This window comes from Halichoeres trimaculatus, unplaced genomic scaffold, assembly GCF_033239565.1.
Source record: "Halichoeres trimaculatus isolate MK-OKI-2021-1 unplaced genomic scaffold, fHalTri1.1 fHalTri1_scaffold_2, whole genome shotgun sequence".
NCBI classification, from domain to species: domain Eukaryota; kingdom Metazoa; phylum Chordata; class Actinopteri; order Labriformes; family Labridae; genus Halichoeres; species Halichoeres trimaculatus.
The window spans coordinates 13,940,351-13,953,682 of NW_027437180.1; the positions used below are offsets into that span (position 1 = coordinate 13,940,351).

The 13,332-nt window shown below is 44.0% G+C and overlaps 1 protein-coding gene across 4 annotated transcripts in view; it reads left to right on the plus strand.

Annotated features, from left to right (window-relative positions):
- Nucleotides 1-13,332, plus strand: part of marf1 (meiosis regulator and mRNA stability factor 1) — a 17,951-nt gene continuing 4,619 nt past the window's right edge. The window contains exons 1-26 of one of the 4 annotated variants that reach the window (XM_074684090.1): nucleotides 1-110; nucleotides 736-941; nucleotides 1,302-2,192; nucleotides 2,375-2,540; nucleotides 2,789-2,994; nucleotides 3,274-3,391; nucleotides 3,487-3,659; nucleotides 3,972-4,496; nucleotides 5,474-5,628; nucleotides 6,238-6,399; nucleotides 6,500-6,686; nucleotides 6,842-7,017; nucleotides 7,134-7,214; nucleotides 7,315-7,554; nucleotides 7,800-7,919; nucleotides 8,006-8,184; nucleotides 8,300-8,520; nucleotides 8,644-8,786; nucleotides 9,677-9,810; nucleotides 9,977-10,179; nucleotides 10,405-10,632; nucleotides 11,108-11,347; nucleotides 11,443-11,685; nucleotides 11,877-11,937; nucleotides 12,108-12,212; nucleotides 12,324-12,494. In XM_074684090.1, the coding sequence (XP_074540191.1) occupies nucleotides 786-941; nucleotides 1,302-2,192; nucleotides 2,375-2,540; nucleotides 2,789-2,994; nucleotides 3,274-3,391; nucleotides 3,487-3,659; nucleotides 3,972-4,496; nucleotides 5,474-5,628; nucleotides 6,238-6,399; nucleotides 6,500-6,686; nucleotides 6,842-7,017; nucleotides 7,134-7,214; nucleotides 7,315-7,554; nucleotides 7,800-7,919; nucleotides 8,006-8,184; nucleotides 8,300-8,520; nucleotides 8,644-8,786; nucleotides 9,677-9,810; nucleotides 9,977-10,179; nucleotides 10,405-10,632; nucleotides 11,108-11,347; nucleotides 11,443-11,685; nucleotides 11,877-11,937; nucleotides 12,108-12,212; nucleotides 12,324-12,494 (5,284 nt within the window). In that variant the 5' untranslated portion in view covers nucleotides 1-110; nucleotides 736-785. Of the gene's footprint in view, nucleotides 111-735; nucleotides 942-1,301; nucleotides 2,193-2,374; nucleotides 2,541-2,788; nucleotides 2,995-3,273; nucleotides 3,392-3,486; nucleotides 3,660-3,971; nucleotides 4,497-5,473; nucleotides 5,629-6,237; nucleotides 6,400-6,499; nucleotides 6,687-6,841; nucleotides 7,018-7,133; nucleotides 7,215-7,314; nucleotides 7,555-7,799; nucleotides 7,920-8,005; nucleotides 8,185-8,299; nucleotides 8,521-8,643; nucleotides 8,787-9,676; nucleotides 9,811-9,976; nucleotides 10,180-10,404; nucleotides 10,633-11,107; nucleotides 11,348-11,442; nucleotides 11,686-11,876; nucleotides 11,938-12,107; nucleotides 12,213-12,323; nucleotides 12,495-13,332 lie in introns of those variants that run through there. The other 3 variants (XM_074684098.1, XM_074684107.1, XM_074684115.1) reach the window with 3 other exon arrangements.

Below are 13,332 nucleotides of genomic sequence, written 5' to 3' on the forward strand. Positions count from 1 at the left end.
GCTGTAAGTACTTTGCGGTAAAAGGCAGTTACAAAAAGGTGCGGGTATTCGGGGAGACAAATAGGGGGAACAGTGCTTTGAGGATGATGTGACAGAGGAAACCTTCTCAGGTAGCGAAATATATAAATACTTTTGAGAAACTATCGACACGGACCATTTTGAGTATTTCCTTTTGGTGGGAAGACAGTTGTAGTCTGCGTTCAGACACCCTGAAGGTGTGTGTGTTAATAAGCTAACAACTGGCAGCCACGGCTAGCTTACATCTAGAGCTAGTTAAAAGCAGCTGCTAACGTGTAATTAGCTTAACAGGTATCTGGCAGTCTAGCTCGTTAATTATCGAACTATCCAAGAAATCGCCGATTGTAAATGCACCAATGCGACGTGAGCTAGCCTTTTTGCTAACTTTGTGTTGTTAATTATTCACCAAACATAATTTGTTTTGGTATCGGCTCACTTCAGTTCAGCAGTAAACACTTACGTATTTGTCTTCGAGCAAGAGGGACTAATTCGTCTGTATTTAACAGCCTTTACAAAGCTGTTTTTGTCAAGATTTATTTTACAGTCTATGGTCAAGACCTGCGCTTTCGACGTTATGAATTGATACCTGCTTCAGCGTTTTACTCACTTATTCGGGTTATGTAACTGAGCAGTGCTAAGCACCTGATCATCGAGGAATGATGTAACAAACAGCAACTAACTGAAACATTTTAACTTTCGTTTCTCTGTGTGGATTAGCATGAGAGAGAGGAGAGAAGAAAGTGTGGTTAAAGACCTCTCCGGGATGTATGATGGAAGGACTGGGAAAGGAGAGATCCATATGTAGCTCTCGACCCCTCTCATGGCCCAATCAACCCAAAACGGAGCCCTCAACCCTGCTGTGGAAACTGAAGGACTGCTTCTCCACCGATGAGACTACCTCCTTCCCTCGCATTGATCAAGAAGTGGGTTATGAGTCTGCACTGTGTGCACTGAGACTGGTATCTGTACACGTTTATACTAGCATTCAGGAGAGAGTGAAGGAATGGGGAGCAGTTTATTCCAAATAGGTTAAAAACAGATTTTTCATGTAACTCTGAGACCAAGTTTCTGTTGAGTCACTTTCCTGTGTTTTTTAAACATCTTCTTGTCAAAATATGGCTTTTTATTTTCCTTTTTGTAACAAAACGAGAAAATTGGTTGATTGTTCCTCTTACTGAGGTAAAACTACTGTAAATTCTATTAAAAAAGGAACTTGTGCATCAGATTTTCACTGTCTGAAATTGTGCTTTATGTCTAATACTTTTCTGTTTGCTATATTGCAGAACAACTACATGGACAACAGAAGAACTATTTTGGAACTGAAAGATGTCCCTCCTCCACCACAGCATACTTCTTCCTCCCAGCCATCCCAGCCCTTTCCTCTTGCCCCTCTTCCTTTGCCCTCTCCCTGCTTGCATCCCCCTCAGATTATGCAAGACTCCCTCCAACAACAGCCACCACTAGATCAACAACAAGAGGGGGGTAGCCCCAAAGTAAGCAATCAAGTATGTTCTCACTGTGACTATTGCAGCACAGGTGGTTATGGGTTGTTAGGTGGTGTAGGTGTTGTTGGTGGCCGTAGTAGTATTGCTGGTGTTGTCTCACTCTACATGGACCCAGGCACCCTGGGAGCGCCCATAAGTAGCAGCAGCATTGGCAGATCTGGCCTTTGTTCTGTAACTTCATCTGTTCATCAGTACAAACATGACCTGAGCTGTCGAAGTGAGGGTGAAGTTCTGGATCATTTGCCAGGTCTTAGTTGCAAACCTCAGCTGCTTTCCTCAGTTGCTACCTCTCAGCCAATTTCATCACACCCCTACCTTTCCTGCTGCTCAGGGCCTCTCTGCACCAACCCATCTGTACCTCTTCCATGTAGCCAGTCCAGCCTTTTTCCCTCCTCTGCACCTCTGGCTTCCACTCTGCCCTGTGTTTCCTCTCTTTCTGCACCATTGCATGGTTCTTGCCTGGCTTCTTCTAGCTACTACCCTTGCGGTGTAGACTGTTGCCCATCAGCCAGAAGATCCCAGAGAAGCACACTCTGTGATCGCCCAACAACCACCACCATCACAACTACAACCACCTCAGCACACTTCTTTTCTAATCCTGTTCACCTAAATGTAGAACGCACGGTGTGTGTGAAGGGGGCTCACTACTGCCAGGAGTGCCTGTTGAAGGTTGGTGGAGCTTTTTGTTGAGTATTTGTATGCCACGAAGATCACTAGGCCATGTTATCCTATGAGCATGGATCAGTAAACTGAGATTGGCTTTGTATTTGTGTCAGTATTAACATGCATCAAGTAAAGAATGTTGCTTGTTGTCAATGTCTTGTCAATGATTTGTGCTTTCTTTTATTCAGCCTTCAAATGATCTGACTGTGACAGAGTCTGATAAGGTGTGGCACAATATCCCTGTTCCCCGGACCGCTCCTATCCCCATCCCCATCTGTAATGGATGTGGCACCTCCTCTGATGGCATGCTGCTTATGCCATCCACCAACCTCGGCAAAACTGGACAGAAGTATGGTAAGTGGACTATACAGATAATTTTGAATACCTGCACATGTGCTGAAAATCTGATTTTTATGTCAAATTGATTCACATGGCACTTTGTTGGATTGCTATAAATTACAGGCTTTTTAAGGGATTATGTGACATGTGATTTCAATTTATACTGCAAAAACAATGAATTGAGTTTTAATACTTTGAAGCTGTTACACATGAAATCTATCAAAGGTTCCTTTAGTGGTTGTTTTGCCCTTACTTTCTGCCAGGCTCCCCAGAGACTGAGAACATCCCTCCTGTGGGTGTCTTCTGGGACATCGAAAACTGCAGTGTGCCCAGCGGTCGCTCTGCAGGGGCAGTGGTTGAGCGCATTCGAAGTCGTTTCTTTCAGGGACATCGTGAGGCAGAATTTATTTGTGTCTGTGATATCAGCAAGGAGAGCAAAGCTGTCATCCAAGAGCTCAACAACTGCCAGGTACAAAAATAATACAGTATCAGAACCACGAAAACATTGAGTCATTCACAACTTCTTTTTTTCTTCCTATGTGGCTTCATCAAAAGTTCTTTTTTCAACTTTGATGACATAGCCAGTACGAACTATTGCAATTCATTTGGGACTAAATCAGTTGGATGATGTGATTAAAACGGTTTCTTCTTCACTTAGAAACATGCTTTGAATGACATCGACGAGAAGTATTTGTTTAGAGAAATGTGGAAAAGCTGAGGGTTTGTGTTCATTGTTCTCATTTATTAGGTTACCGTTGCACATATCAATGCCACAGCCAAAAATGCAGCTGACGACAAGCTGCGGCAAAGCTTGCGACGCTTTGCCGAGACTCACACTGCACCTGCGACAGTCGTACTAGTGTCCTGTGAGTTCAAATCTTATTCATTCTGATCAGTCCCAGCCTCTGTACCTCTCTAGGGTTCTGTGAAAGTGAATGAATTTCTTTTCATTCATTAACAGCTGATGTGAACTTTGCGAGTGAGCTGAGCGATTTGCGCCATCGCCATGGTTTCCAGGTTATCTTGGTCCATGGGAACCATACATCTTCAGCCCTGCTACAGCACGCCCACTGCCATGTGGCATTTCAGGAGATCACTGCTGATCTGCCACCACGTATTCTAGTCAAAGAACAGGTAGGTCTCATCAATGCTATGTTCAGACCTGTATTTTTTCTCCTTTGTGTTTCATGTGGCAGTAGACCATGGCAAAGTAACCAATGACTTTTACTGTAGAGTGAGCACAGAGAGCAGGGCAGTTTGTTGTCATATTGATCATTAACAGTTATCAGTGTATTCAGTTCACTATAGGGGATCATCAAAAGTTATCCTGATCCAAAGCTGAAGCAAACATCTCATTTTACTGAGCCAAAGAGTTCTGGTTTCATTATTTGAAGTGCAATCAATACAAACCAGACAGGCACGCTGTCTCTTCCTCCCCTCCTTCAGCCCAGTTACAACCTCCTCTATGTGCACAACCTCCCTGTCAACTGTGACAAGAGCCTGCGGAACGCTGTGAAGCTCAGGCTCCGCCGCCTGTCTGACAACTGTGGTGGCAAGGTGCTGGGTATGTCCCAGGGCACAGCAGTCCTCCGTTTTGGTAGCCCTGAGGCAGCTTCACGTGCTCGCAAGCGAATGGAAAATGAGGATGTGTTCGGCCGTCGAATCAGCCTCTCCTTCTCCCCGCGACCCAGAGATGAAGGAAGTCCTGAGCCTGAGCTACAGTCTAGGGCCCAACTCTTGCCTCAGCCCCAGATTCTGCCCCAAACCTATCAAAACCGAGACTTTCAGTTTGCCCCTACCCCGGCCATGCCCTCCTGCTCTTTTCTGCCCCTGGAGAAACCACGGTCACCCAGGAGACCCAGACGAGCAACCCGCTCCTACAACACTCCAGGCCCAGTGCCTGAATGGCCCTACAGCCCCAGGAGAGGGTGCAGTGGGCCTCCCGGTGGTGCTTCAGCCAAGCCCCATCAGGTCAGCAGCCTCCGTCAGTGCCTGCTTCCCCTTAACCTCCATTGCCCTTGTTGTTGTGTTGTTGTTTGGGTTGCTCTGTCAATCACCGTAGCTTCTTCTGCCCGTGTCCTCTTTAGCTGCCGCTTTAACTAACATCCTGCTTGCTCTGATTCATTTGTGTGCTTGTGCCAGCATTAAGCATGTGTAGCTGGTGGTAGTGCTCCATGTATAGTCTGTTGTCCTGCATGTCCATAAGCAATCCCATCTTATCTGTCTACCTCTGTATGCATGAACGCATTGATGTATTCTTCTGGCAGTTTATCAGTGCTGATAAGCTGCTCCTGATTTTTGTTGTTGGCATCCTCCGCTCTCCTGTTTACTCTGTGGCTGATTTTTTGGCTCTGGCAGTTTTCCGTTGTCAATGGAATGATTGTCTAGCTAGTTCTGTTTTATAACAAGAATTCAGTGAGATGAGGACACAACAGAATGTAATCAAATGAATGATTTTAGTTTGAGACTCAGGTGAGGGAGCTGCATTTTGAAAACTGGAACTTTTGATGATAGTTGTATCCATCATTTGTCTCTTCCAGCGAATAAAACAAGCATTAAAACTCCATGATCATCTGATTAATTACTGAATAGAGTCTCAAATTACAAACATTCCTTTGGGAATATTATCATCAAAGAAGTTTATGTCAGACACACTGTCCAGGGTCAGCTGGTTTCGAAAAGCTCCCAAGTACAGTGATTGTCGATTATGACATAATGACAAGACACAATGACGAACCTAAGCTGGCTTAAATGTCATAAAGGTTTGCATTTTAAATTTACATTTTCACTGTATTGATCCTCAGCTCCAGCTTGGATCTGGAGTGTCCACCTCTTATTTCATTATTCCTGTCAAGCTTCAGGAACAAGTGTATGCGCATGGACAGAAAAAGGCTGCCCATCCAGTCAACGTCTACAGTGTTAACGTCTGCTATTTCTGTCTGATATAGGAGCTGGGTGGTTTGGAGGGTAGGCCCAGAACAGGCTTCAACCTCCTGGAAAAAGGACGAGCTGCTTCCTTCTCCCCCCAGAGTAATGGTGAGACTGGAGCCTTGGAGCGACTGCCCAAGCCTGGCCTTACTGGAGAATCCATGTATAGGAGGAGGTATTGAAAGAAAATAATGCTTCACAACTTCCAACACTGTACCTTCATCTATTTATTGTGTTTTTTAAAAGTGCTAACTTTAGCATAACATTTTCCCAGCAGAAGGAACCATACCTCCTGTTGTCTGTTACTTTTCAATAAATAATCATCAGATGGATTTCTTGTGGGTCAAGATTAGTTGATTTAAAAAAAAAACAAGCTTAAAGATTTGAAAAGTAGGATTATAAATGGTCTTACAGCCATGAAGAAAAGAGAGCTTAGAAACTTGAACAATGATAAAAAAAATTTAAATAAACTGATTCAGTTTATTTTACATGAACTAAATGAAAAGTTTTGACCTGCATTTTTTATTTGGTAGAAAACTGAACCTTATGTGCTGACGAGCTAAGGGTTAGTGGTTGAAGCAACCAAGAATTAGTATTTTAAACTTGCATCATCATCTAAATTTGAAACATTGTCTGCTCAAACAGCCACAGCCTTGTCTGTCACAATCTACTCAATGGCAAAGCACAGGCACACAGAAGGAGTTTAACAGTTTATTTAGTTATAAGAATTTAACACCACTGCACTGCAGTTTGGGTTAATTTAGTTTCTCTTTTGTTATTGTAGAAGAGAAGGCTCCAATCCTCGCAGCGGGACTGAATCACCCGTGGACCAAGGGGAGAGAGTCTCAGGGGAGTTCCAGATAAGCACACCCTCCGCTTTCAGCAAGTTGAACCTTCACAGGAGCTTCAGTCCCCTTGTCTTGTCCCAAGGCTCCTGGTCATCCAGGTACCATGCTTAGCTGAAATCAGTCGTGTTCAGATTTGTTCAGATTATTTATTCCTCTCTGCTAACACTGTGAACATGTCCCACCATGTGTAACCATAAGGAGTGCGTCCCCCTGCCTGTCAAGCCGGTCGTCTCCCCTCTTGGCTGCTCCGTGTAGCCCATGTCCTGAACGTTCTGCCGAGCCTTTCTCAGATGGTGCAGAGGTCCAGGTGGCCAACCTTGACTACAGAATGTTCCGGAAAGATTTGCAGCAGGCGCTTCATGACACGTTTTCACGTTATGGGCGGGTATGTATTTAACTCCAGTGAAGCTACCTGACAAGTCATGGATCAAATTTTTCTGATTCCCAAACAGAAACATCTCTGAAGATTAAATGTTTGTTGCAATAAAATTCACCCCTGTCTGTGTCATATCCTCACATTGTAAAACTTCTCATGTCCAGGTGAAAGCTGTGGAGCTCAGCCCGCACACCGACTACCAGCTGAAGGCCACAGTCCAGATGTTGTCCCTTCAGCAGGCCATAAGTGCAATCAGTGGTCTGCACCGCTATAAGATTGGTGGAAAGCGCATCCAGGTGTCTCTGGTCACAGGCAGCAGCAAATCCCTCGCCATGCTCAGGTATAATAACACAGTCTGGTTTAAGGCCCAGGGGATTTCAAACTTAGATGATAAGATATGAGGTTAAACTCCTGCTTTACACTGTGGCTGTAAGTTTCATCTTTTTCTTCATACAGCACAGAGATCATCAGCATTCTTCAGGACGCACCTGCCAACTGCCTTCCCCTGTTCAAGTTCACAGAGATCTATGAGAAGAAGTATGTTTTTGCTCTTAACTCTCAGAATAAAGCCCCAGATAAGACAGCCTGTGAAACTGCTTAGCTCACAAATAACATGCCCTTTCTTCAACCCCCTCAGATATTCCCGTAAGATTGTGGTTGGAGATCTGTACAAGCTCCCAGAGGTGGTGGCCTTGCGAGAACAGGGAGGCTCGAGGCTAGTGTGCCTTCTGCCCAGCAGTCAGGTCCGTCAGAGTCCGCTTGGATCTTCTCAGTCCCAGGAGGGCTCCTCATCTGCAAGTGGAAGCCCTGTGGTGTTTGAGGAGCTGGAGTACCATGACCCTGTCTGCAGACAACACTACAAACAGCAGGACTTCAGGTGAGCAGAGTTTTTCAAACACTACATAGCAGAAAGAAATATGAGACAGCTTATATATTTTGTTTAATAGTAATTTTAAAAAGTAACACAGTGTTTAATAGACTTTTTGGTTAAATTGTTGCTTGTATGCACTGAATTTGGTAGCTCAGTAATAGTAAGCCTGTAATCTTCATACCCGAGCCCCTTTAGGAATTTTATTACCCATCTTGATCTCAACTGACAGTCATTTCTTCCTTTTTTTTCAGTGAGGCTGACTTTGACCCCGACTCCTACAAAATACCTTTTGTTGCGATGTCTCTGAACACTTTGGCTTCTGAGATTCACAGTCTGCTCCAGTCACATGAAGGAACTCTACCTTTACTCAGGTGACAGCTTAACCTTTAAACCCCTGTGTAAATGTTGTTTTAGCCAAACTGCAGTCATCTGATCAATGTGGTATATTTCTGTACAGTTTTCCAGATTGCTACGCTGCCAAGTTCAGTCCTCTGCAGCTGGGCAATGATACGCTGGAAGGTGGCGTACCCCTGGAGCATCTTATCACCTGTGTTCCCAGTATCACAATAGTCACCGCTCAGAATGGCTTTAAAGTCATTAAATGGATCCACAACAAACCACCAGCACTGAACTCGGGTAAGGTGAAAATTCTCTGTTTGACATTTTAACTTGAATTGTTTGTGTTTTCCTCTGTCTGCGATGATGTGCCCATTGTTGACATGGAGATATTACTGTTGACATCGGAACGCAGAACCATGGATCCAGCGCTGCAAAAGTCCAGTTGGCAACCCACAGCTCATCCAGTTCAGTCGGGAGATCATTGACCTGTTGAAGAGTCAGCCCTCTTGTGTCATGCCCATGAGCAAGTTCATACCCTCATACCACCATAATTTTGCCAAGCAGTGCCGCGTCTCTGACTATGGATACTCTAAGCTGCTGGAGCTTCTGGAGGCCGTACCACATGTCCTGCAGGTATGGACGATAATTAGGATGAGTACACCAACACTAGTTTGTAGAAAACATTTCATTCAATAACCAAATGTGCCTTTTTTTATTTTCCACATATTTTAACTGCAATGTTTTGTCCACTGTCAGATTTTGGGAATGGGAACCAAACGTTTGCTTACTCTGACCCATCGAGCGCAAGTGAAGCGCTTCACACAGGACCTGCTCAAACTGCTGAAATTTCAAGCCAGTAAACAAGTGGCGATAAAGGACTTCATGCAAGCCTATCATTGGTCAGTCAACACTGCATTAAAGTGATACTCCGGGATGGAACAAGTTGGGTCCTATCACAAGGTTTAGGTCAGAAATTACCCCTACAGCAGTGATTTTGTGCAGCAGAAGCCCAGAGCGCTCGCACCAAACACCCCCTCCCTGCTCCTCTGCCGGTTTCCTCTGCACTCAGACGGGGCCATATTTTACTTGACCAAAAACACAAATAAACGGACTCCCACTGAAAAAATCTGATATCGGTCTGCATTCACGCTTTATTTAGAGAATTTTCAGCGCTTTGCTTTCACACAGGCTCTAGTTCTCATGGTGTCTCTTCATCCTGGCAGACTACCTGCGTTTGTTTATATCCGGCACGCCGCGCGTGCGGACTGATACACTAAGCGGCGAGCGCCTCATAGCCAGCTGTGGCTCTGCAGCGGAGGTAGCGCCGTTTTACGACACCATGAGAACTAGAGCCTTATTTAGCTGTGTTTTTGTGTGAGAGTAACGGGCTGAAAATTCTCTGAATAAAGCGTGAATGCAGACCTATATCAGATTTTTTGGTGGGAGTCCGTTTATTTGAGTTTTTGGTCAAGTAAAATATGGCCCCGTCTGAGTGCAGAGGAAACCGGCAGAGGAGCAGGGAGGGGGTGTTTGGTGCGAGCGCTCTGGGCTTCTGCTGCACAAAATCACTGCTGTAGGGGTAATTTCTGCCCTAAACCTTGTGACAGGACCCAACTTGTTCCATCCCAGAGTATCACTTTAAGCTGTCTGTGTGATGTTACTCATATGTTTTGACTTTGATATGATTACAAGGTAAACAGGACTGTTGATAACATTATTGCGGTTGAAGAAAGCTTTGTCTGAAACACATTGTGGATGTTGAGTGATGTATTTTGATACTGTGTTTCAGGTGCTTCTCTAGAGACTGGAGGGTAATTGACTATGGTGTATGTGACCTAATGGACCTGCTCACTGAGATCCCTGATACCACCATCACTATCACACAACAGGACGCAGACACAGTCATATCTGTTCCCAAGAGAGGTCAGTTTGAGCCAGCCGTAAAAATAAAAGGAAAATTAGATTAGATGTCAGGTAGCTTGCGTCACAAAGCAAGTTTTACATGCACATTTTGATAAATTTAGGCAGATAATTGGAGATGATTTTTCATGAATTAGATTTCACTTGTTTATCTCACATTTGCCTGCAGAGCGGACAGTGGAGGAAATTGAGCGCACTAAGCAGTTTGGAAAGGAGGTGGTGGACCTTCTCCGTCACCAGCCTCACTGCAGGATGCCCTTCAGCAAGTTCATCCCGACGTATCACCATCATTTCGGTCGTCAGTGCAAGCTCAGCTACTACGGCTTCACCAAGCTTATGGAGCTCTTTGAGGCGATCCCCGACATCCTCATGGTGAGAGAATTAAGACTGTTAACAGTTCAGTCCTCATCTGTAACGGCTCATCATCATCATCATGATATTCCTCCTCAATAAAACTCTTAAAATACTTTTGCCATTTTTCATCTCCTCAAAAGCTCAATTAACTGAAACAACCCAGTGTTAAATTAAGCTGCTTCTCCCTTTGTCTCTGCTGAAAGACATTAAAAAGCCATCCTCTTCCACTTCTATCTGCATCAGGTTTTGGAGTGCGGTGAGGAAAAAGTGCTGACTCTTACAGAAGTTGAGCGTGTCAAAGCACTCGCCGCTCAGCTGGTCAAGCTGCTTCGGGCGCAGAAAAACTCCAGCCTCCCTGTCAGCCAGCTGCTCATTGAATACAGCAAGACCTTTGGTTATGGTCTGCGCCTGCAAGACTACGATGCTGGTTCACTGCCAGCGCTGCTCACCAAACTCTGTCATGTTGTGAAGGTAAAGAACACATCCAGGGATAACTTTATCTGATCAGCTGAACATACTAACAAGCTGACACAAGTGAAACCCATTTCACTCTGCTCCTCCTGTGCTGTTCTTAGTTAATATCTAACCTTTAAAGTTTTGTGCTGTCCTAACAAAAGTAATGTATAGAAATGTTTTTGTCTGAATTATTTTGTTCCTTTTGTTTTAACTGTCAGTGGGAATACTGACAAGATTTGCTGTAATTCCTTCCACATACTGATATTGGTGATCCAGAGTATCTTCATTTCTATTAAGAGTTACCAAGGAGTGGTGATGGATTTTGACCAATCAGACTCGAGTTTTTGACACATCCAAATAATTTGTTATAAGATTATTACCTGGCTTTCTGAATATGTGACCTGCATAAAATAGGTTTATTTTCTTCCAGTTGTAAAATTGGTAAAGTTGGTTTGAAGTGGAGCTCAGACACTTTTGTTTCCATGTCAAGGTGGTAGATGGCGCCGAGGGCCGGGAAGTACAGCTGATCAACAGGAAGTCTTTGCGCTCCCTGACCTCTCAGCTGTTAAGCCTGCTCATGTCCCAAGAAGAACAGCAAGTCACCAAGGGTCTCAAAGTTGAAGTGCTCAGCCAGCAGTACCAGATGATCCATGGTGCTGCGCTCAACCCTTGTGAATATGGGTTTCTCTCCCTGAGTGAACTGCTCAAGAGCCTGCCGTACCTGGTCGAGGTGACAGAAACAGTTTGGATTATGAGCTTTATGAAGCTCAATTTGACCTGTTTTCCAGCATCGACTAAATCAGATTCATCCTGTTTTCTTTATAGCTGTACACTGAAGACAGTGATGAGAGCAGCACAGCTGCCAGTGGGCGGGGTGAGGAGTGGGTGAGGCTGACCAGGCTCTACCTGTTTGCCCGTAACGTCCGTGCTCTGCTCAACACCTACCATTACAACCAGATCTTCCTCACAGAGTTTCACGGAGCTTATTGCAAATTCACTGGCTACAGCCTTGAACCCCGCTCGTACGGGTACATCAGCACCGACGAGCTGCTTGGAGCCATTCCACAGGTACGGCAAAACTTCAGTTCTTAAACACAAAAACAAAGTTACTCCACAACTTATCAACCATGTAGACCGCCCAAGGCTGAGGTTTTAATCAGTGTTAACCCAGTGGTTAAGCTGTAGGGCTGTGGCATGTCATATTGCATCATGTTTGTTACTCTTGTCTAACACTGTTTTCCATGCTGTGGTGTCTTCAGGTGGTGTGGATCAAAGGTCACGGTCATAAGAGGATTATCGTTTTGAAAAATGATATGAAAGGTAAAAGTGATCACTCTTTCTTCTGGAGGAAATTCATCCATGCAAGCTTCTAATCTGCTGCAATTATCAGCACTTACACATCCAGTGAATCACAACAGCAAACTGCAATGATCATACATTTACAGGAAGGAAATGGATCTCTAAATGTTTTTCTGCGTGTGTGTTTTCAGCAAGGTCAAGCTCTTCAGTCCCTAACAGCCCGCAGCCTGGAGAGAACACAGAGAGTCCAAGAGACAGTCCCATTAGTAACTCAACATCTGGAGCCCAGAGTCCAGGTAAGACAGTTTACACTTTAATTAGCCAGTCACGTTTCAATCCTTTTTTTTTTTTAAGATGAGTTGATTCTAGATTTGACAATAACACAATCATGATCTCCTACTTGTCAGGTTGTGATGTGGTGGTGGAGTCAGAGCTGCTGTGTCTGACGTCACCAGTAGACCTGCTGTGTGGTCCTGTTCCATCCTGTCTGCCTTCACCTCAGCTCCACCCAGACCCTGTTCTCCTCCAGCAGACAGACCTGATTCACTTTGAGGAGAGGACTCAGACTACACCACCAGGTCTGTGTCATGTGTCTGTGCTGCATTTCAACTTGTATCACTCAGTGCTGGCACTTAAAGTAGGATATCTTTCGACAATTAGATTGAGAATCTCTTCTATTTGTCGAGAATTCAAGGAATTTGACTCCGGTTAACCTCACTCTCTCTGTACAGTTATTATAAACAGACACTAAATATTACAAAATTTGAGCTTAAGTAGTAAGAAAAAAAAGATAAAATAAGGAGCTTTGAACTAGAGCTAGACCGATATGGATTTTTTGGAGGCTGATACAAATTATTAGTAGGCAAGGAGGCAGATAACCGATATTTGAAGCAAAAATTAATTTGCAGTCAAAGTGAAAATATTGGCGTAAAAAGTTTTGAACAATACAAACTCCATCACTAAACTGCAATCAAATGCCTTCAAGCATATGTTTATTAAACAGCTCCCACGCTTAGCAGCATGTTATATACAATTAAATGAAAACTTTAAAATAAATAGCTTAAGTTTTGTACAGTAAATAAGTTTTTCCAAAGTTTCTATGTAACTGCAATAAAGCTGGACAGAATTGAGTTTGTACTGCCTTTTACAGGCGTGGAATTCAGTTGAATTCATTTTCTGTTTGGTTTTACAAGACTGATTTTAAATGACCATCTAGGGCTTCCATAGTGTAGAGAAAGAGAAATTCTATGCAGAGAAGCATCAGAGCAAAAAAAACACAGTTTTGAATGGGTTTCATATCGGTGCTTGGATTAAAAAAAAGGCAGATGCCAAATATTGGCCCCGATAATTGGTCTATCCCTACTTTGTACAGAGAGGAATAAAAAATATGTCAAAATGAAATTCATAATTGAAATA